At 38.7% G+C, this 25,352-nt stretch overlaps 1 protein-coding gene across 2 annotated transcripts in view; it reads left to right on the top strand.

The window, feature by feature from the left end:
* LRRC31 (leucine rich repeat containing 31) overlaps positions 1 to 25,352 on the top strand; it is a 78,304-nt gene that overhangs the window by 50,253 nt on the left and 2,699 nt on the right. For both annotated transcript variants that reach the window (XM_053710121.1, XM_053710120.1), the window contains exons 7-8: positions 13,704 to 13,871; positions 23,315 to 23,482. In XM_053710121.1, the coding sequence (XP_053566096.1) occupies positions 13,704 to 13,871; positions 23,315 to 23,482 (336 nt within the window). The remainder of the gene's footprint in view (positions 1 to 13,703; positions 13,872 to 23,314; positions 23,483 to 25,352) is intronic.

Here is a 25,352-nt window from a genome sequence, read left to right as displayed (position 1 = left end):
CCGACATGATCCGCTCAGCGGATCATGTCTGACAGACATCAATCAATGTTGACAGCATACGCTGAACGCTGTTGGCATACGCTGTTGGCATTTAACATTGCACAAGCAGTTATGGTGAACTGCTTGTGCAATGCCGCCCTCTGGGGTGTCAATCAACCCGATCGTATCTGATTGGGTTGATTGCAGTCTGCTGCTCAGAGGCGGCGGACCAGTTAAGGAGCAGTGGTCTTAAGACTGTTGCTTCTTAACTGCTGTAGGCTTGCACGGAAACAGATGTATTAGGCACCATACGGTGCTTAATAATTCAGCCCCATTGAATCTAATTTTTTTCTTTCATGATTTAGATAGAGCATTCCGTTTTTAACAGCTTTCCAATTTAAATCTATTATCAAATTTGCTTCATTCTCTTGGTATACGTTGTTGAAGTAGCTGTATACGTCAGGTGAGCTAATGCCTAGACGCATATATGTGCAACTACCAATCAGCAGCTAGCTCCTAACAGTGCATTGCTGTTCTTAATTCTACCTAGGTACGCTTTTCAACAAGGGATACTAAGAGAAGAAGCAAAGCCCTCTTAATATGCAGTTGAGATTAACAGATTTCCCTTTATGATGTGCTGGAGCTTAGATGATGGCACAAACACATTAACGGATGTGCATCAAATCTGGGAAAACGTGATAAACCAGTTTCATTATACATAAGTCTGATGCTATTACTGACATTTAGCTAGCAGTCTTTTAACCTGAGTGCATAACATGTGGCTTGATTTTCAACAAGATTTGAACATTAGAAGTTTTTTTTATATTTCACCTTAAGCTTCTTTAATTGTGTATTTATTTATTATGAAGTAATTACACTGATGTGAAAGCCACATTGTAAGTTGGCTGCTTGTATAGCTCCCAGCGTGTACACAGAAACCATAGAAACTGAATGTTACAGCACATAGCAACTAGTATGTCTTCCTCTGTGTCTTCCTTTTTAGAGCACTGGGCTGACTTTTCACTTGGGTACAGTTTGTAAAGTAAGGATGGATTGCACCTGAATGACATGGGTGCAGGTGTGTTGGGGGAAAGGATGGTAGCAAGTTTAGAGAATCTTTTAAACTAGGCAAAGGGGGGGAGGGTCAGTTTGAACACAATAGAACAGAGAGATCAGTCTGTGAATCTGTCACTCCCTTAATATCTCAAGGAAGGGATGACTTAAGAAATGTCACATTAGAAAGTATAGAGGAAAGCACACCAAGTATCAGCAGAAAGCACATGCAAATTAAATGTATGGCAACAAATGCAAGAAGCATGACAGGTAAAATGGGGGAGCTGGAGCTCTTAGTTGCAGAAGAGGACTATGATGTTATCAGTATAACTGAAACTTGGTGGGATGATTCACATGACTGGGCAGTTAACTTAGAGGGGTATACTTTATTTAGGAGGGACAGGAATAATAAAAGGGGTGGCGGAATCTGCATGTATATTAAATCTAACCTTAAACCTACAATAAGGGAAGATATTTATGTTACAGGCGACAATGTAGAGACCCTGTGGGTGGAAATAAAGAGTGCGGGGAAAAAAATCAAAAAATTTTTTTACTAGGAACATGCTACAAGCCTCCCAACATTAGTGACCCAGAGGAAACTCAACTACTAATGCAAATAGGTAAGGCTGCTAATAACAGTGCTGTAATTATGGGAGATTTCAACTACCCTGATATAAACTGGGCCAATGAAACTAGTAATTCAGCTAAGGGGGATATATTTTTAAATGTTCTCAGGGATAACTTCTTGTCACAATTAATAGAAGAGCCAACTAGGAGTAACGCTATATTGGATTTAGTGCTATCAAATAATATAGATATAATATCAAACATAGAAGTCAAAGAACATTTGGGTAACAGTGATCATAACATGGTCACATTTGAAATCTCTTTTCATAAGCAGTGTCTTAAAGGTTTACCAAGACTTTTAATTTTAAGAAAGCAAAATTCAACGATTTAAGGAAATCATTAAATAACATAAATTGGGACAAATTATTCTCTAATTAAAATACAGAGGATAAATGGATAACCTTTAAAACTTTGTTAAATAAATATACATATCAACAAATACTATATGGTTATGAAAAAAAAAAAATCCAAGCCAATGTGGCTGAATAAAAATGTGTTAAGAGAAATTAGGAAAAAACGTAGGACATTTAAATTATTCACAGAAAATAGTACAGACTCAACATTCCATGTTTATAAGGAATGTAACAAAGCATGAAAAAAAGCAATCAAATTAGCCAACATTGAAAATAAAAAATAAATTGCAAAGGATTCTAAGTCTAACCCTAAAAAATTATTTAAGTACATAAATAGCAAAAAATCTAAGAAAGACAATATAGGTACATTAAAATGCATGGAGGGTAGCATGATTACCAGTGACAGGGAGAAGGCTGAGGTACTAAACCAGTTTTTTTCTTCAGTATACAAGAGGAACCATTGGATGATACTTTGGAAAAAAATAGAACATGCCAGCCCTTACCATTAACTGGGTTATGTATAGAGGATATCAGGAACAAATTGGATAATATTAGGGTAAAAAAACTCCAGGTCCAGATGGAATACACCCAAGGGTGTTAAGGGAACTGTTATAGACAAACCTCTACTCTTAATTTTTCAAGACTCATTATCCTCAGGCATGGTACCCAAGGATTGGCGTAAAGCTGATGTGGTGCCACTCTTCAAAAAGGGAAGTAGGGATGATCCAGGAAGCTATAGACCAGTTAGTCTGACATCAATAGTGGGGAAGATATTTGAAGGGATTATAAGGGATTATATTGATGAGCATATTCGTGTAAACAAGGTTGTGAGTTCTAATCAGCATGGTTTTATGAGAAATAGATCATGTCAAACTAATCTAATTAGATTCTATGAGGAAGTAAGTAAAAATATAGATAAAGGGGAATCAGTTGATGTGATATATTTAGATTTTGCAAAGGCATTTGATACAGTGCCACATGAGAGATTAATGCACAAAATTAAGGGACTGTGAATAGCTGGTAATGTTAGCTCATGGATAAATAACTGGAAAAAAAGAGAGGGATCAATGAGTAGTAGTAAATGGATCATACTCAGATTGGACAAAGGTAATCAGTGGAGTCCCCCAGGGATCAGTACTGGGCCCTGTTCTTTTTAATATTTTTATAAATGACTTGGAGCAAGGATTAAATAGCAACATCTCTATTTTTGCAGATGATACTAAGTTAAGTAAGGTCATTAGGTCAGAGCAGGATGAAATTTCGTTACAAAAGGACCTGCAAAAATTAGACGTATGGGCAGGTAAATGGAAAATGAAATTTAATACGGGAAAAATGCAAGGTTCTACATTTTGGAAGTAAAAATAAGCAGGCAGTGTATTATTTAAATGGGACAAGACTTAGCCAAACACAGGAGGAAAGGGATTTGGGGGTAGTAATCGATAACACGCTAAAGATGGGTGCACAATGCAAGAGGCAGCAGTTTCAAAGGCTAATAAGATACTAGCATTGTCAGGTTTTCCTTTGCCCTTCCCCCAATGCCTATAAAGCTTCCTTCTCAGCTGCAGACAAGTGCTTAGTAATTTGTTTGTAGTGAGCACTGTTTCTGAGCCACATCAGGATTTCTACTCCTGTGATCTTTATTCACACTCTAAGAGATAAAATCTTCAAAGTTAAATCAGATTCTCTGAACTGTTATTTTGCTAACGTTACTTATCTGCACGACTGAGATATTAAACTTCAGTGTGGGAGCCTTATATGAAAACATCGTGGCAGTACACACCTCCTTCTGATTTATCTCCTGTCCTGTGTATATATTTCAACTTGTCTCGCTCTGCCTCACAGCCCACAGAGGAATCCTCTCTCTCTACTCCTGCTGCTAACGGAGCAATTTCCCTGTCACATCTAAGCAGCCAGCTGGATCCTAAACTGAAACTACTCACCGGAACAACAGCTGATCCTGTCTGTATCAACGCTGCAGAGAAAAACATCAGCGTCTGGGATCTTCACACACTGAAACCACGGACAAGGCACTGCCTGCAGTAAATCAGCTTGTGTGAATACTTAACACAACTTGTCCTGCATCCTCCTCTTCATTTAGGAGTCTCCAGGTAAATATTCATTACCCTGAATAAGGGATTTGCATACTCATATCTGTATATAAATTGGAGTTACTTACCTTGAACCTGCAACCCTTAAAGGGACACACATGTTAAGAAGCTACTGCTTAAAGGGATATACTATACTTTACAGCATACCTAAGTTGGGACATTACCTAAAGTCTTACTAATCTTACCGCTGCTCATCTGCCTACTACCTAGGTGGTAACTAAAGTACTGCTACATAACCTGTGTTATAATTATCAGAGGAACTTTATCAGTACATTATAAAAAACTTCACTTCTGTCTAATTCTGTAACCCATTCTATTACCAGGATTGCAGCAGACAAAGTGATACAAAACCTTATTTAGGTCTACAGTTGAGTTCCATAGACTGAATTCTTCAATTAAACTGACATATTACTAAGCCTAAAACGCAATGGAGCCAGTAGACCTACCGCAAGTAGTTTATACTCTCTCACAAAGAGTCGACCAATTGGCACAAGGCCTTAAACAGCTACAATTTGAAAACCAAACTTTACATGAACTTTTAAAGGAAACCCTGACCTCTAAGACCTCTGAACCTGACCCTCAGGTGTCCCTACCAGATCCATTCTCTGGCAATCGTAGACTTTATAGACAGTTCAAAAACTCTTGCAGTTTGTTATTTCAACTAAAAGCCAAGACATACAAGACTGACAAGATTAAAGTTTTAGCTACCATTTCCTTCTTGAGAGGGGAACCACGGGCATGGGCAGACACACTATACGAGACAGATGACCCTATTCTTTCATCTCTAGACCGGTTCATACATGCTATGGATGAACTGTACTTGGATTCCAACCTCCAACAGACCGCCGAGACAAACATGAGAAGTCTCAAACAAGGAAAACGGCAAGTGGAGGAATATATAACGGAGTTTAAACAATACTCCACGGACTCCTTATGGAATACAGTAGCGCTTAAGAACCAGTTTAGGATAGGGTTATCAGACGCAATTAAAGATGAACTGGCCCGAATCGACTTACCTGATTCCCTAGAACAACTTATTAGACTTACTACCCAAATTGATAGACGTCTCCGCGAGAGGAGAAGCGAACGGGGTTATCAGGAGAACACACACAGAGCAACCTCCTCACACCGTTTGCCTCCCATACACAAAACAACCCCAGAACCTATGGACATAGGTATAATCCGTGGACCACTCACTTCCGAAGAACGCAACCGCAGAAGGACTCAAATGCTCTGCATGTACTGTGCTAATCCGAACCACACGGTGAAGGACTGTCCAACGCTGATAAAGAATAAGAGAAGTAAGTGCATTACTATTCATACATCTTGTGTTTCACATATGAACTCCACTTACTGTCGTCTCCCATTAACTTTGCAGTGGGACCAAAGCAGACTGAAGACTGAGGCCATCGTGGATTCAGGGGCTTATGGAAATTATTTGGATTTAGATGTTGTTAAAAGAAATAAAATTAAGTTTGTGTGCAAGCAGCAACCTGTTGTTGTTCGTGTAATTGATGGTTCAAACATCCACACAGGTCCTATTACACATGAAACAGTACCTTTGCAGGTACAAACGTCCACAGGACATACTGAATACTTAGTATTTGACATACTTCCTTCACCATTGTTTCCTGTCGTTTTGGGTCTTAGTTGGCTACAAGAACATAATCCTTTTATCGATTGGAAGAATTTAACATTAGGGCTAACTTCTGACTATTGCAAAACCACTTGTTATCCACAGGTACACGTCTTACAGCTATCACATTTCGAAGTCAACCTACCTGAAGTCTACAAGGATTTTGCTGATGTTTTCAGCAAAAGAGAGGCAGAAACTTTACCACCACATCGTAAATACGACTGCCCTATAGAACTTCAACCGGGTGCTGTTGTTCCCCATGGACATCTATATCCTCTCAGCCAGCCAGAGTTAGAACATCTAAAAAATTACCTTGATGAGAACCTCCGAAAGGGCTTCATAAGACCTTCTACTTCCCCAGCAGGGGCAGGAATGTTCTTCGTCAGAAACAAAGACTCCTCACTTAGACCAATCATAGATTACAGAGAACTAAACAGAAGAACTATAAAAAACCGATACCCTCTCCCCCTCATACCAGAACTCATTGAAAGATTAGGAAACGCAAAAATTTTCACAAAACTGGATCTTCGTGGGGCTTATAATCTCGTCAGGATTCGAAAAGGTGATGAGTGGCTTACCACCTTTAGGACGAGATATGGCCTGTATGAGTACAGGGTAATGCCATTCGGGCTATGTAATGCCCCCGCGACGTTCCAGTACTTCATAAATGATGTATTCAGGGATCTTCTGGATGTCTGTCTAGTCATTTATTTAGACGACATACTCATATATTCCGATGATCTTCCTCAACATATCACACATGTCAGATGGGTACTCTCCAGACTCCGTTCTCATCAGTTGTACGCAAAACCTGAAAAATGTGAATTCCACAAGGATACCATATCCTTTCTTGGGTACCACATCAGTTCAGCTGGGATTCAAATGGAAGAAAATAAAGTTAGTACAGTAAGGAACTGGTGTCAACCAACATCAAAGAAAGAACTTCAACGCTTCCTCGGTTTTGCTAACTACTACCGGAAATTTATAAAGAATTTCTCTAAGATAGTAAGACCTCTTACTATTCTCACAGGTACATTACCATTTAAATGGAACAACGAAGCTAACCAAGCATTTATAGAGTTAAAACAAAGGTTTACAACTGCACCGATTCTACAGTTTCCTAACCCTCAGCATCAATACGTAATGGAGGTAGATTCCTCGGATTACGCCATCGGGGCCATTCTATCTCAATGGGAGACACCAGCTACACCTCTCCACCCAGTGGCTTTCTTTTCTAAAGTTCTCTCTTCAGCTGAGAGGAACTACTCTATTGGCGATAAAGAACTACTTGCCATAAAACGTTCTCTTGAGCAATGGAGACATCTTTTAGAAGGCACTATCCACCCCATAATTATATACACAGACCATAAGAATTTGGAGTATCTACAGAATAATAAAACCTTGTCTGCTAGACAAGTAAGGTGGAGCTTGTTCTTTACAAGATTCACTTTTACTATTATCTACAGACCTGCTGACAAAAACCGCAAGGCAGATGCCCTATCAAGAAAGGAACCTATTCCTATATTTCATGAGGAGTCCCGAAACATTATACCCAAAGAATGTTTCCTGGGTATCACAACCGACCTACGTATGGAGTTAAAGTCTTCCCTACAAAACGATTTAGAGATTCCACATCATGCTGTAACGCTTAAACCGGATGGCTTTTATTATTTCAAGGATAGGTTGTACATCCCAAGAAATCTTAGAGCACACATTCTCAGACTTTACCATGACACACCATTAGCTGGTCACCAGGGAATAAAACGTACCACTGAGAAGCTCTCAAGGGCATACTGGTGGCCAGGTTTACATACTTCTGTGAAAGAGCATATCCAAACCTGTACCGTGTGTTCCACATGTAAGTCTGATAATCAATCTCCTTTTGGTCTCCTAATGTCCCTCGAAGTTCCAAGCAAGCCATGGCAACAGGTGGGAATGGATTTTATAGTCGAACTCCCTGAATCAGAACATCAGAATACCATATTAGTAGTAGTTGACCACTTCACAAAGATGGCTCACTTCATCCCTTTCCACAAGCTCCCAACCTCCTCTGAGACAGCGGATCTTTTCTTGAAGCACATAGTTAGGCTACATGGTCTCCCAACGATTCTGGTTTCCGACAGGGGAACTCAATTCACATCACATTTCTGGAAACAACTCTGCAAGATCCTAAACATCGAACACCGTTTTTCAACGTCTTATCATCCCCAAACTAACGGACAAGTAGAACGCGTAAATCAGTGGTTGGAACAGTACCTTCGCTGTTACTGCTCACACCATCAAACCACCTGGATGCAGTACTTACCAATGGCCGAATTCTCCTTTAATGATGCCATGAATTCCACCATCAACATGTCTCCATTTTATGCAAATTACGGATTCCACCCACAGATAACCTTTGCTGAAGGAGTTGTTGCTACTTCACCCCTGGTCGATTCCATGACAAATTCCTTAATAGAAACCTTCAAGGTACTCCAGGAGAACATCAGAGACGCACAGGCCACTCAAAAAAGATTTTACGACCTACGAAGAAGGGAGCCCCCGAAATATGAAGTGGGACAAAAGGTTTGGCTATCCACAAAAAACCTTAGATTACATATACCCTCTAGGAAGTTATTCACAAAATTCATAGGACCCTTTACCATTAACAAGATCATCAATGTCAATGCAGTTTCATTGGAACTACCATCAAATTTACATGTACATCCGACCTTCCATGTATCCCTATTAAAACCAGCTAGGGACATGAGGGATTCCAATTTGGTACTGCCTCCTACATCGGAGATTGTTCAGCCTGATGAATACGAGGTCCAAACCTTACTGGATTCTAGGTACCACAAGGATCAACTGCAATATCTAATACGGTGGAAGGGCTATTCCAGCCAGGAGGATTCTTGGGAACCCTCCACTAACATTCATGCACCTCGGCTTGTCGCCCTCTTCCACCGCCGCAATCCAGATCGTCCTCGGCCTCAATCTGTGGGACAGCTTGCTTGAAAGGGGGGTCATGTCAGGTTTTCCTTTGCCCTTCCCCCAATGCCTATAAAGCTTCCTTCTCAGCTGCAGACAAGTGCTTAGTAATTTGTTTGTAGTGAGCACTGTTTCTGAGCCACATCAGGATTTCTACTCCTGTGATCTTTATTCACACTCTAAGAGATAAAATCTTCAAAGTTAAATCAGATTCTCTGAACTGTTATTTTGCTAACGTTACTTATCTGCACGACTGAGATATTAAACTTCAGTGTGGGAGCCTTATATGAAAACATCGTGGCAGTACACACCTCCTTCTGATTTATCTCCTGTCCTGTGTATATATTTCAACTTGTCTCGCTCTGCCTCACAGCCCACAGAGGAATCCTCTCTCTCTACTGCTGCTGCTAACGGAGCAATTTCCCTGTCACATCTAAGCAGCCAGCTGGATCCTAAACTGAAACTACTCACCGGAACAACAGCTGATCCTGTCTGTATCAACGCTGCAGAGAAAAACATCAGCGTCTGGGATCTTCACACACTGAAACCACGGACAAGGCACTGCCTGCAGTAAATCAGCTTGTGTGAATACTTAACACAACTTGTCCTGCATCCTCCTCTTCATTTAGGAGTCTCCAGGTAAATATTCATTACCCTGAATAAGGGATTTGCATACTCATATCTGTATATAAATTGGAGTTACTTACCTTGAACCTGCAACCCTTAAAGGGACACACATGTTAAGAAGCTACTGCTTAAAGGGATATACTATACTTTACAGCATACCTAAGTTGGGACATTACCTAAAGTCTTACTAATCTTACCGCTGCTCATCTGCCTACTACCTAGGTGGTAACTAAAGTACTGCTACATAACCTGTGTTATAATTATCAGAGGAACTTTATCAGTACATTATAAAAAACTTCACTTCTGTCTAATTCTGTAACCCATTCTATTACCAGGATTGCAGCAGACAAAGTGATACAAAACCTTATTTAGGTCTACAGTTGAGTTCCATAGACTGAATTCTTCAATTAAACTGACAAGCATGTATTAAAAGAGGCATTGATTCAAGGGAGGAAAGCATAATTCTGTCACTATATAAAGCCTTGGATAAGACCTCACCTTGAGTATGGAGTGCAGTTCTGGGGATCGATCGCAAAAAAAAATATTGCAGAACTAGAAAAAGTTCAGAGAAGGGCCACAAAGCTAATAAGAGGATTGGAGAATTTAAGCTATGAGGAGAGGCTAGCCAAACTGGGTCTGTTTTCTTGAGAAAAAAGGCGCTTGAGAGGTGACATGATTACTTTATATAAATATATTCAAGGCCCATATACAGAGATGGCAGAAGCTCTGTTTATTCCAAAAAAAATTGTGACAAGAGGTCACAATGTAAGGTTGGAGGAAAGGAGATTTAATCTCTTGCAATGGAAACGTTTTTTCACTGTAAGAGCAATAAAATTGTGGAACTCATTACCAAAGAAGGTGGTGAATGCCAATACCCTAGATACATTTAAAAATTGTTTGGATACATTTCTGTCTATAAATAAAATTCATAGATATGATTGCTAGTAATGGGTCACATTTTAGTGGAATTATTTAAGCTTAATTGGAGCCTTTTGTAAGTATTTTATATTTGTAATGGTTGAACTTGATGGACTTCGGTCTTTTTTCAACCTCATCTACTATGCTACTATGTATCTGAATACAGTGTTTTTGGCCCACTTTGACAATTGGCTACTATCCTTCGGAAAAGACAGCACTTCCTCATATTTATTTATCAAAAAATGGCCAACTGGGGGCCCAAAGACTATATGTAGCCCTCTGCACTAGTTGTTGTGGCCCCTAAAAAAAGTCAGAACTAATAATCACCAAGATTACAAGTGTTGCGGTATGGCTATACCACTGAAATATTGGCCATTGTGCGCGGAATATGCAGGTCTCCCATATTACAAGTTGCGGCAGTACAGCTATACCGCTTGCATGCTTGTAGCTAGCCTAATTAAAAAAAAAATATGTTTATTTTGTTGAATAAGGGTAGCTACAACCAGTTTTATAAATTCTGAGTCTGTCATCAGTAAAAAGTATAGTATGTATATTGACAGTGACTGAATTGCTTATTGCTGCCTTGAATGAACATTGATCTAACTTACGACACATAACACACATTTAGCTGTAGCTATAGGGCACAAAATGTATGTCACTTAACACACATTCAGCTGTAGCTGTAAGGGCACAAAATGTCACATAACACACATTTAGGGGTAGCTATAGGGCACAAAATATATTTCACATAGCACACAGCTATAGGGCACAGAGCATATGTCACATAATAATACACAGCTATAAGGAGCAAAGTATATATCACATAACATACAGCTATAGGACACAAAGTATATGTCACATAACACACAGTTATAAGGGACAAAGTATGTCGCATAACACACAGCTATAGGGCACAAAGTATATGTCACATAATAACTCACAGCTATAGGACACAAAGTATATGTCACATAACACACAGCTATAGGGAACAAAGTATATATCACATAACACAAATTCAGATGTAGGTATAGGATGATCTCTTCAAGAGATTGATACTTTTTCATCCAAGGCAGCAAAAACAATTGAATTATTATGAGTCACTAACATACTGATATATTATGAATCAGAATATATCAGTATGTGAGTGACTCATAAGAATTTCTGATAATCAGTCATTATAGGGATTACTGAGCCAGCCAACAAAAAATATTTTTTGTAGCTAAACACCCACCTGCTTGCCTGTAGCCTTCACTTAGTTTTAATATAAAAATAATGTTATTTCACATCACAGTAGTAGTCAGTACTTAGTAAACTCACTCACTCACTGAGAGCTGCTGCTGCCTGTGTCACCATCCGTGTCTCTCTCTCTCTGGTGCTGCTACTGCAGCCTGAGCCAGAAGTTGTTTTCCCATGCCAGGCACCCACCCCACCAAAAGGAGATTGAGATTATGTGCTGGTACGTGACATGGGGCATGTGTTGTCCCCATATACATTAGGAGGAGGTGTAACACTGGGCCAGCCTGCTAACTAAAAGGTCCTCTGTCTAACCTCTGGAGAAGTGTGTGTTTGTGTATGAGTGTGTGTATGTGTGTGAGTGTGTGAGAGTGTATGTGTGTGAGAGAGTTATGAGTATTGGTGTGCGTGCAGTGTGTGAGAGTGTATTAGTGTGTGTTAGTGTGTGTGTGCGCGTGTCTGTGTTTGAGTGTTGGGAGCGTGTGTGTGAGTGTGGTGTGAGTGGACGAGAGAGTGTGTGTTTAAATGAGTGTGTGGGCGTGTGTGTTAGAGAGTATGTGTTTGAGTGAGTGTGTGTGTGCGGTGAGTGTGTAAGTGTGAGTGTGTGTGTAAGAGAGTGTGAGTGTGTTTGAGTGAGTATGTGTGTGTGTAAGTGTGAGTGCGTGTGAGAGTGTGGGCACACATTATGTATAAAGTAATACCCCAGGTTGCCTGTACATTTCACCAACATTTAGACACTTTGCTGCCTGAGAACTGTCTTCCAGGTTATTATACATTTGAGTTACAGCCTTAATATTTATAGAAATGTAAAAGGCTGCAGAATATTTCTTACCAAAGACTTAAGAATTTGATTAAACAGTAGAGCTTTAATCAATTTCCCAACATTATGGCATTAACAAAAATCACCAATAAAACTTTAACAGGACATGCACGTTTTTCTGTGTGAAAGCATGTAATTTATGCATTACCAGCCTGAGCCAGAAGTTGTTTTCGGTGCCAGGCACCCACCCCACCAAGAGGAGATTGAGATTATGTGACATGGGGCATGTGTTGTCCCCATATACATTCGGTGTAACACTGGGCCAGCCTGCTAACTAAAAATGTCCTCTGTCTAACCTCACCTCCTGACAGAGGCTGGCGGCTGAGTCTGCTTTCTTCTTAGATGATTCGTCGGATCGGACAGGCCCGGCATCTCTCCTACTCTTCTAACAGTCAGTGTCACGTGGACACGGTTCGCGGCATCAGTATATTGCAGCCGCGTACCGTTACTGCCATGTGTATCACTCACCACCTGACCACCATTTAGTGTGCGGCCACTGGTCGGCCCGGCCCGAGTAATTGTCATTTGCTTGGCTACTTGATATATTAAACAATGCGGCTGCGGTGGACGGGGCTAAACTACTCAGCGGCATACCGGGCAAATTAGTCCGGGCCTGCAGCGAGGCTCCGGTCCCTAACCCGCTGTATGAGCGGGGTATACCTGTAGTAGCAAAAATGTTAAAAATAAAAGCTATAGCTGTTTCAAAATTGTATTTAAGTATGCACCGTGCACCAGCATTTTAAATACGGCACTTGCTCAGAGACCCTAAGGTGCTTGTACCATCTGGTAATTACTTAATTTGTTAATTGCTGATATGATACAAGCCCCACTGGTGCCCTGAGCAGCTGCAGTATTTGAAATGCTGATGCAATGAGAATATCTAGCCTCATAGTGCCTCATGATTATATGATGTTGCAAACACTGCTTCCATACAGTGAGAAAGACTCATGCACTTTCCTCATGTCCTATGAGACTACCTAGGTTTACTCTTTAACAAAGTATACCAAGAAAACAAAGCAAATCTGATGATAGAAGTAAAACGGAAAATTTATTTTGACTTCACTGTCCCTCTGAGGTCATGGGCGTCTATGGGGTGGGGGGTGCAAAGAAAATAATAAAATGCCTGAAACATATCTGTGACAGCATGTACATTAGGAGCGAGCTGCTTTTACCCGTGTGCTGTATGTACATCATTTTAAAGACGGTAGTTCATTGGCAACAAAAGAGTGACTGAAGTGGGTGTTTATGCTTAGAAGCAAAATTCTAAGAGGCAGCATTGCGCCCCCCCATCACTAGTCACCAATGGTTAGAGTGTATTTGTATTTAACCATTTAGCCTCACACTGGTACAGAATGCAGCTTATGATGTTTATTCTGTAGGTGATGTGTTCCACAACTGGCCATATTTAAGAAAGCTGGATCTGTCATGCAATAAGGAAGCCGGGGGAGGATTCAAAGAGGCAGCTGCTCGTCTCACTACTTTCAAACACCTTGAGCTCTTGGACATTCATCAGTGCTGCCTGTCTGGAGATGATGTTGATGCTCTGAGTAAGACTTACAGTAACTTGTAATGTGATCTTGTATAGCAATAGGCCTCTATCACAGAGTTTGCCTTTATGGTCTCTATTCTTACATGAAGTTGGTCTTTATTCCTACCTGAAGCTGATGTTCACAACTTGTGAGAAATGATTTCCCTCTGCTTCTTGTTAGTACAAGAAATACTCACTAGGTTTTGTCTCAGTCACTAACAAACCTCTCACTGCAGTTAAAAATCTGAACTTAAATGACACCTCTTGCTTTTGTGTAGAAAAATGTGTCCCACAATCCCTAGAGCAAATTCTATAACCTGGTTTTTCAAAATGCTGCAAATCAAATAGCTGGTTTAGGCATATTATATTTTGAAAAGCTAAGTTACTTAATGGGCCAGATTATGAGTGGAGCGCAAACATTTGTGCGCAAGTGATAAGGGGTTAATCGCAGGATTTGCGCTTGTTGGGTTTACCTCTTGTATTACGAGTTGAAAGTAAATGTGATCGCTTGAGCGCAATCACACTTCATAGCTATGATTAACTGTTTCGCAAAACAAAAAAGTTGCACAAAACATACCAAAAATACATTACAAAGTATAGTTACACTCATAATAAGACCGTCTAATAAAATTATTAAAAAAAATATTGCACATAAAAGTTGTAAGGTCACAAATATATAAGTTCTCAGGTGTTAGAGAAAAAAAAGGCAGGCAAAGGGCTTTAACATTGAGATACATATACTGTACATGTAAAAAGATGGGTATGTATGTATGTATGTATATATATATATATATATATATATATATATATATATATATATATATATATATATATATATGTCTATGTATGTGTACATATTTATTTACATATTTTTATATGCATATATGTATTTACAAACATATAGAAATGTATAAACAAATAAATACATATGTATACATTATATAGACAATAATATATATACCGTAAGTGCATTGGAGCCCTTTCCAGTTAAGTAGATGAAAACATAAACATATTTATGCATTATTCATTTTTAATACAGGTTTTAACTATATATTTACTGTAAATATTTCACATTCAAATGTTCTGTACATAGCAGAATATGTTGTAAGTATTTCTAAAGAGATATTCCTATATATATATATATATATATATATATATATTTCTATATATCTATACATATATATATATATATATATATATATATAGATATATATTGTACCAAAATACCATCAGATATATGTAGAAATATTTATTTATGAATAAATAGAACATATTCTGTTATGTGAAGTACATTGGAATGTAAAATATTCATATTTTCATGTCGGGTTAGCGCACATGAGTATATGCAATAGGGTTTGCGCGAGAGTGGGGTGTTAGTTTTCTTTCAACTTTTTTTTCTCCATTGACTTTTGTGGGGAAATATGTGAATGCACACTCGAGTTTCTTACTTCAGCTTTTTGCGCTCGTCAGGTTAGCTCAACAGCGAAAACAGTGTACTTTCAACTCATAATACAAGCGCAACCTGGCGAATGCAAAAAAATGACTTCTAGCGCAATGAATTAGCCCTCCACTCATAATCTGGCCCAATGTTTTTAGAGAATTAGCTGTCACATAGCACCCATAAGATGCACATCAGCATGATCTTGTGTGAAACTACAATAAGCTGCACATCAGCATGCTCTTGTGTGAAACTACAATAAGCTGCACATCAGCATGATCTTGTGTGAAACCTACAATAAGCTGCACATCAGTATGATCTTGTGTGAAACTACAATAAGCTGCACATCAGCAAGCTCTTGTGTGAAACTACAATAAGCTGCACATCAGCATGATCTTGTGTGAAACTACAATAAGCTGCACATCAGCAAGCTCTTGTGTGAAACTACAATAAGCTGCACATCCTCATGCTCTTGTGTGAAACTACAATAAGCTGCACATCAGCATGATCTTGTGTGAAACTACAATAAGCTGCACATCAGTATGATCTTGTGTGAAACTACAATAAACTATACATCAGCATGCTCTTGTGTGAAACTACAATAAGCTGCTCATCAGCATTCTCTTGTGTGAAACTACAATAAGCTGCCCATCAACATGATCTTGTGTGAAACTACAATAAGCTGCCCATCAGCATGATCTTGTGTGAAACTACAATAAGCTGCACATCATCATTCTCTTGTGTAAAACTACAATAAGCTGCACATCAGCATGATCTTGTGTGAAACTACAATAAGCTGCCCATCAGCATGATCTTGTGTAAAACTACAATAAGCTGCACATCAGCATGATCTTGTGTGAAACTACAATAAGCTGCCCATCAGCATGATCTTGTGTGAAACTACAATAAGCTGCCCATCAGCATGATCTTATGTGAAACTACAATAAGCTGCACATCATCATTCTCTTGTGTAAAACTACAATAAGGTGCACATCAGCATTCTCTTGTGTGAAACTACAATAAGCTGCACATCCTCATGCTCTTGTGTGAAACTACAATAAGCTGCACATCAGCATGATCTTGTGTGAAACTACAATAAGCTGCACATCAGCATTCTCTTGTGTAAAACTACAATAAGCTGCACATCAGCATGATCTTGTGTGAAACTACAATAAGCTGCCCATCAGCATGATCTTGTGTAAAACTACAATAAGCTGCACATCAGCATGATCTTGTGTGAAACTACAATAAGCTGCCCATCAGCATGATCTTGTGTGAAACTACAATAAGCTGCCCATCAGCATGATCTTATGTGAAACTACAATAAGCTGCACATCATCATTCTCTTGTGTAAAACTACAATAAGCTGCACATCAGCATTCTCTTGTGTGAAACTACAATAAGCTGCACATCCTCATGCTCTTGTGTGAAACTACAATAAGCTGCACATCAGCATGATCTTGTGTGAAACTACAATAAGCTGCACATCAGCATTCTCTTGTGTGAAACTACAATAAGCTGCACATTCTCATGCTCTTGTGTGAAACTACAATAAGATGTACATAAGCATGATCTTGTATGAAACTACAATAAGCTGCACATCAGCATTCTCTTGTGTGAAACTACAATAAGCTGCACATCAGCATGCTCTTGTGTGAAACTACAATAAGCTGCACATCAGTATGATCTTGTGTGAAACTACAATAAACTATACATCAGCATGCTCTTGTGTGAAACTACAATAAGCTGCACATCAGCATGACCTTGTGTGAAACTACAATAAGCTGCCCATCAGCATGATCTTGTGTGAAACTACAATAAGCTGCACATCAGCATGCTCTTGTGTGAAACTACAATAAGCTGCCCATCAGCATGATCTTGTGTGAAACTACAATAAGCTGCACATCAGCAAGCTCTTGTGTGAAACTACAATAAGCTGCTCATCAGCATTCTCTTGTGTGAAACTACAATAAGCTGCACATCAGCAAGCTCTTGTGTGAAACTACAATAAACTATACATCAGCATGCTCTTGTGTGAAACTACAATAAGCTGCTCATCAGCATTCTCTTGTGTGAAACTACAATAAGCTGCCCATCAACATGATCTTGTGTGAAACTACAATAAGCTGCCCATCAGCATGATCTTGTGTGAAACTACAATAAGCTGCCCATCAGCATGATCTTATGTGAAACTACAATAAGCTGCACATCATCATTCTCTTGTGTAAAACTACAATAAGCTGCACATCAGCATTCTCTTGTGTGAAACTCCAATAAGCTGCACATCCTCATGCTCTTGTGTGAAACTACAATAAGCTGCCCATCAGCATGATCTTGTGTGAAACTACAATAAGCTGCACATCAGCATTCTCTTGTGTAAAACTACAATAAGCTGCACATCAGCATGATCTTGTGTGAAACTACAATAAGCTGCCCATCAGCATGATCTTGTGTAAAACTACAATAAGCTGCACATCAGCATGATCTTGTGTGAAACTACAATAAGCTGCCCATCAGCATGATCTTGTGTGAAACTACAATAAGCTGCCCATCAGCATGATCTTATGTGAAACTACAATAAGCTGCACATCATCATTCTCTTGTGTAAAACTACAATAAGCTGCACATCAGCATTCTCTTGTGTGAAACTACAATAAGCTGCACATCCTCATGCTCTTGTGTGAAACTACAATAAGCTGCACATCAGCATTCTCTTGTGTGAAACTACAATAAGCTGCACATCAGCATTCTCTTGTGTGAAACTACAATAAGCTGCACATTCTCATGCTCTTGTGTGAAACTACAATAAGATGTACATAAGCATGATCTTGTATGAAACTACAATAAGCTGCACATCAGCATTCTCTTGTGTGAAACTACAATAAGCTGCACATCAGCATGCTCTTGTGTGAAACTACAATAAGCTGCACATCAGTATGATCTTGTGTGAAACTACAATAAACTATACATCAGCATGCTCTTGTGTGAAACTACAATAAGCTGCACATCAGCATGACCTTGTGTGAAACTACAATAAGCTGCCCATCAGCATGATCTTGTGTGAAACTACAATAAGCTGCACATCAGCATGCTCTTGTGTGAAACTACAATAAGCTGCCCATCAGCATGATCTTGTGTAAAACTACAATAAGCTGCACATCAGCAAGCTCTTGTGTGAAACTACAATAAGCTGCTCATCAGCATTCTCTTGTGTGAAACTACAATAAGCTGCACATCAGCAAGCTCTTGTGTGAAACTACAATAAGCTGCACATCCGCATGCTCTTGTGTGAAACTACAATAAGCTGCACATCAGCATGCTCTTGAAACTACAATAAGCTGAATCTTTGAGGCCCCTGGTTAGGCTTAGATTGCACTTTACAGAGAGTTGGTTGGGACTTTGTTTTATTCTTTTCATTCTAGACAGCACAATGTTTTGAGTTGTTGCTGCATCTGAGTGTGTTTATTTTATCTTCTCTACTGCAGCCAGTTAGGGGCCGATATAAATGAGCTGTCACACTGATCAAGCAACCACTGTGTAGTATGTTGTAGGGTCAGTTTCAGAATCATGCTGAGTGCACTTCAGTCTTTCTTAGATTAGTAGAAAAGAAATCAGTTTTTACCATGCACAATTAAACATTGCATGAGGAATTCAACCAAACATTGGTGAGCTTATTTCAAACATAAGATCAATTCATGTTACATCAGCATGCTCTTGTATGGAACTACAATAAGATGCACATCAGCATGCTCTTGTGTGAAACTACAATAAGCTGCACATCAGCATGATCTTGTGTGAAACTACAATAAGCTGCACATGATCTTGTGTGAAACTACAATAAGCTGCACATCAGCATGATCTTGTGTGAAACTACAATAAGCTGCACATGATCTTGTGTGAAACTACAATAAGCTGCACATCAGCATGATCTTGTGTGAAACTACAATAAGCTGCACATGATCTTGTGTGAAACTACAATAAGCTGAACATCAACATGATCTTGTGTGAAACTACAATAAGCTGCACATCAGCATGATCTTGTGTGAAACTACAATAAGTTGCACATCCGCATGATCTTGTGTGAAACTACAATAAGCTGTACATCAGCATGATCTTGTGTGAAACTACAATAAGCTGCACATCAGCAAGCTCTTGTGTGAAACTACAATAAGCTGCACATCAGCATTCTCTTGTGTGAAACTACAATAAGCTGCACATCAGCATTCTCTTGTGTAAAACTACAATAAGCTGCACATCAGCATTCTTTTGTGTGAAACTACAATAAGTTGCACATCAGCATTCTCTTATGTGAAAATAAAATAAGCTGCACATCAGCATGCTCTTGTGTGAAACTACAATAAGCTGCACATCAGCATTCTCTTGTGTGAAACTACAATAAGCTGCACATCAGCATGCTCTTGTGTGAAACTACAATAAGCTGCACATCAGCATTCTCTTGTGTGAAACTACAATAAGCTGCACATTCTCATGCTCTTGTGTGAAACTACAATAAGCTGCACATCAGCATGGTCTTGTGTTAAACTACAATAAGCTGCACATCAGCATGATCTTGTGTGAAACTACAATAAGCTGCAGATCAGCATTCTCTTGTGTGAAACTACAAGAAGCTGCACATCAGCATGATCTTGTGTGAAACTACAATAAGCTGCACATCAGCATGATCTTATTTGAAACTGCAATAAGATGCACATCAGCATGCTCTTGTGTGAAACTACAATAAACTGCACATTAGCATGATCTTGTGTGAAACTACAATAAGCTGCATATCAGCATTCTCTTGTGTGAAACTACAATAAGTTGCACATCAGCATTCTCTTGTGTGAAACTACAATAAGATGCACACCAGCATGCTCTTGTGTGAAACTACAATAAGCTGCACATCAGCATGATCTTGTGTGAAACTACAATAAGCTGCACATCAGCATGATCTTGTGTGGAACTACAATAAGCTGCACATCAGCAAGCTCTTGTGTGAAACTACAATAAGCTGCACATCAGCATTCTCTTGTGTGAAACTACAATAAGCTGCACATCAGTATGATCTTGTATGAAACTACAATAAGCTGCACATGATCTTGTGTGAAACTACAATAAATTGCACATCAGCATTCTCTTGTGTGAAACTACAATAAGCTGCACATCAGAATGCTCTTGTGTGAAATTACAATAAGATGCACATCAGCATGACCTTGTGTGAAACTACAATAAGCTGCACATCAGCATGGTCTTGTGTGAAACTACAATAAGCTGCAAATCAGCATGCTCTTGTGTGAAACTACAATAAGCTGCACATCAGTATGATCTTGTATGAAACTACAATAAGCTGCACATGCTCTTGTGTGAAACTACAATAAGCTGCACATCAGCATGCTCTTGTGTGAAACTACAATAAGCTGCACATCAGCATGCTCTTGTGTGAAACTACAATAAGCTGCACATCAGCATTCTCTTGTGTGAAACTACAATAAGCTGCACATCAGCATGATCTTGTTTGAAACTACAATAAGCTGCACATCAGCATTCTCTTGTGTGAATCTACAATAAGCTGCACATCAGCATGATCTTGTGTGAAACAAACTACAATAAGCTGCATATCAGCATTCTCTTGTGTGAAACTACAATAAGATGTACATCAGCATGATCTTGTGTGAAACTACAATAAGCTGCACTTCAGGCTGATCTTGTGTGAAACTACAATAAGCTGCACATCAGCATGATCTTGTGTGAAACTACAATAAACTATACATCAGCATGCTCCTGTGTGAAACTACAATAAGCTGCACATCAGCATGATCTTGTGTGAAACTAAAATAAGCTGCACATCAGCATGCTCTTGTGTGAAACTACAATAAGCTGCACATGATCTTGTGTGAAACTACAATAAGCTGCACATCAGCATTCTCTTGTGTGAAACTACAATAATAAGCTGCACATCCACATGCTCTTGTGTGAAACTACAATAAGCTGTACATCAGCATGATCTTGTGTGAAACTACAATAAGCTGCACATCCGCATGCTCTTGTGTAAAACTACAATAAGCTGCACATCAGCATGATCTTGTGTGAAACTACAATAAGCTGCACATCAGTATGATCTTGTATGAAACTACAATAAGCTGCACATGATCTTGTGTAAAACTACAATAAATTGCACATCAGCATTCTCTTGTGTGAAACTACAATAAGCTGCACATCAGAATGCTCTTGTGTGAAATTACAATAAGATGCACATCAGCATGACCTTGTGTGAAACTACAATAAGCTGCACATCAGCATGGTCTTGTGTGAAACTACAATAAGCTGCAAATCAGCATGCTCTTGTGTGAAACTACAATAAGCTGCACATCAGTATGATCTTGTATGAAACTACAATAAGCTGCACATGCTCTTCTGTGAAACTACAATAAGCTGCACATCAGCATGCTCTTGTGTGAAACTACAATAAGCTGCACATCAGCATGCTCTTGTGTGAAACTACAATAAGCTGCACATCAGCATGATCTTGTTTGAAACTACAATAAGCTGCACATCAGCATTCTCTTGCGTGAATCTACAATAAGCTGCACATCAGCATGATCTTGTTTGAAACAAACTACAATAAGCTGCATATCAGCATTCTCTTGTGTGAAACTACAATAAGATGTACATCAGCATGATCTTGTGTGAAACTACAATAAGCTGCACATCAGGTTGATCTTGTGTGAAACTACAATAAGCTGCACATCAGCATGCTCTTGTGTGAAACTTCAATAAGCTGCACATCAGCATTCTCTTGTGTGAAACTACAATAAGCTGCACATCAGCATGATCTTGTTTGAAACTACAATAAGCTGCACATCAGCATTCTCTTGCGTGAATCTACAATAAGCTGCACATCAGCATGATCTTGTGTGAAACAAACTACAATAAGCTGCATATCAGCATTCTCTTGTGTGAAACTACAATAAGATGTACATCAGCATGATCTTGTGTGAAACTACAATAAGCTGCACATCAGGTTGATCTTGTGTGAAACTACAATAAGCTGCACATCAGCATGCTCCTGTGTGAAACTACAATAAGCTGCACATCAGCATGATCTTGTGTGAAACTAAAATAAGCTGCACATCAGCATATTCTTGTGTGAAACTACAATAAGCTGCACATGATCTTGTGTGAAACTACAATAAGCTGCACATCAGCATTCTCTTGTGTGAAACTACAATAACCTGCACATCCACATGCTCTTGTGTGAAACTACAATAAGCTGTACATCAGCATGATCTTGTGTGAAACTACAATAAGCTGCACATCCGCATGCTCTTGTGTAAAACTACAATAAGCTGCACATCAGCATGATCTTGTGTGAAACTACAATAAGCTGCACATCAGCATGATCTTGTGTGAAACTACAATAAGATGCACATCAGCTAGCTCTTGTGTGAAACTACAATAAGCTGCACATCCGCATGCTCATGTGTGAAACTACAATAAGCTGCACATCTGCATGCTCTTGTGTGAAACTACAATAAGATGCTCATCAGCATGCTCATGTGTGAAACTACAATAAGCTGCACATCTGCATGCTCTTGAAACTACAATAAGCTGAATCTTTGAGGCCCCTGGTTAGGCTTAGATTGCACTTTACAGAGAGTTGGTTGGGACTTTGTTTTATTCTTTTCATTCTAGACAGCACAATGTTTTGAGTTGCTGCACCTGAGTGTGTTTATTTTATCTTCTCTATTGCAGCCAGTTAGGAGCAGACATAAATGAGCTACCACACTGATCAAGCAACCACGGTGTAGTATGATGTAGGGTCAGTTTCAGAATCCTGCTGAGTGCACTTCAGTCTTTCTTAGATCAGTAGAAAAAAAATCAGTTTTTACCATGCACAATTAAATATTGCATGAGGAATTCAACCAAACATATGTGAGCTTATTTCAAACATAAGATCAATTCCTGTTACATGTCAGCGTAATTTTTCAATGAATAATATCTATTTATTTTTTTTATTTGTTTTGAAGCCCAGGTTGTACCTTTGCTTTCCAATCTTCAAGTGTTGAATATTTCATCAAATAAAATGGTGGGACATTCCCCGGAGCATCTTTTCAGCAGACTCAGATTTTTACCAAAACTCAAATGTATAATCGTCAGCAGCTGCTCCTTAAAGAAAGAATCCTTTTCTGCATTGGGTATGAAAACTAACATATAAACTTTAGTGGCTTAATAAACACACACAATTTGGTGGTTTTAAAAAAATAAATAAAGACAAGTTTTAATTCCTAAGCGTACATTATTTAAATGTTTACATAAATTCAATGTCTATGAATTAACATTCTATGATGTACACATATGCCAGTGAATGCCTCAAGTGCACTAACATCTGTAGGGTGGACATCACAACTGTGCTAACTCCCTTTTCCCATAGGTTTCTATGGGGCGCGCTACAGAAGTCTCTTCTGGCTTTCTGGTTCCACATCTATAAGCTTGTAAGAAGTTCATGAAACTTTTAAATTTTCAACGTTTGTTAGCGGACAAAAATAGCCACCAAGCTCCACCCACAGATTTAATTTTTCAGTTAGCTGTATCAAATTGCACATGCACAAATCAGCATGTGCAATAGAAAAACTTATTTAAAGGGACAGTCTACTTGAAAATGTTTATTGTTTAAAAATATAGATAATCCCTTTATTACCCATTTCCCAGTTTTGCATAACCAACACTGTTATATTAATACACTTACCTCTGTGATTACCTTGTATCTAAGCCTCTGCAGACTGCCCCTTTATCTTAATTCTTTTGACAGACATGCACTTTAGCCAATCGGTACTGACTCATAAATAATTCCACGGGAGTGAGCAGAATGTTATCTATATGACATACATGAACTAGCAGTGTCTAATTGTGAAAAACAGTCAAAATGCTGCCTTCAATAGCTTAGAAATCAGTTATAAGCCTACTTAGTTTTAGCTTTCAACAAAGAATACCAAGAGAACAAAGCAAATTTGATGATAAAAGTAAATTGGAAAGTTGTTTATAATTCCATACCCTATCTGAATCATGAAAGTTTAATTTTGACTTGACTGTCTCTTTAAGAGTCGATTGTGATTGGAGAAACGTAACATAACAAAATATACATGCAATAGGAGGACAGAGCTTAGCGGACATTTTCGACTCCAAACAAACAATGAATATTTAAATGTTTCATGCACTTTTTACAAGTTTATAGATGTGGGACCAGTTGCAGGATGCTTGTCTGATATGTAGCAAGAAGTAATCAAGATTATGTATTGGGTCTAGACTTTCCCTTTTTAAATTACAGGAAAAGAAGACAAAATAAATAATGAAAGTAGTCATATTATATTACACTCGCATAGTAGTAAATGTTTCTTTAAGAATAGGCTGACCATATTGCCGCTTTAAAAAGGGACACATATGAAAAATACATATGTCAGGGCTGTTTAAAGAAATGCTTTGAATAATGTTCTGTTGTAAGAACCCGACATATGTATTTTCATATGTGTCCCTTTTAAAAGCGGCAATATAGTCAGTCTATTTTAGAAGCAAGTGGAAACTGCGTGCTGAAATGTCAATGGTGCATTATAAATGTAATAGTAATGTAACAGATCAGACTGAAATGTCTTAAACTCACCAAAAGATTCACAGCTCATATTGTGCATGATTTAATTACAAATGTGCAGAGAAAATAACTTACTCAAGTAGTTTACTTCAAAACCCATTTAACCTGTGTCCTTAATGGGCTAATTCTCTATTTCTGTATGTGATGTCATTATGAAATGTAAAACTACTAATATCAATCATCCAGCTAACCCCTTGAAGAACCAAAGAAATTCCAGGTTTCAACTTTAACTGCCCCCCACCCCCCCACACACAAAAAAAAAACACACAATTGAGTAAAGTATCTAAACTATGGCACATTTTATTTGCCAAACATATATACAGGTGTTTGAACGTATGTGTTTGTGTGTGTATATATATATAGTCTATTGGATAATTTAGTTCTCTATTGTATATCTCAAATAACTAATGTCTCTGTTTTAG

Source organism: Bombina bombina, chromosome 4 (genome assembly GCF_027579735.1).
Source record: "Bombina bombina isolate aBomBom1 chromosome 4, aBomBom1.pri, whole genome shotgun sequence".
Lineage (NCBI taxonomy): Eukaryota > Metazoa > Chordata > Amphibia > Anura > Bombinatoridae > Bombina > Bombina bombina.
Note: the sequence above shows the minus strand (reverse complement) of the source record. Positions and strands in the feature narration are given on the sequence as shown.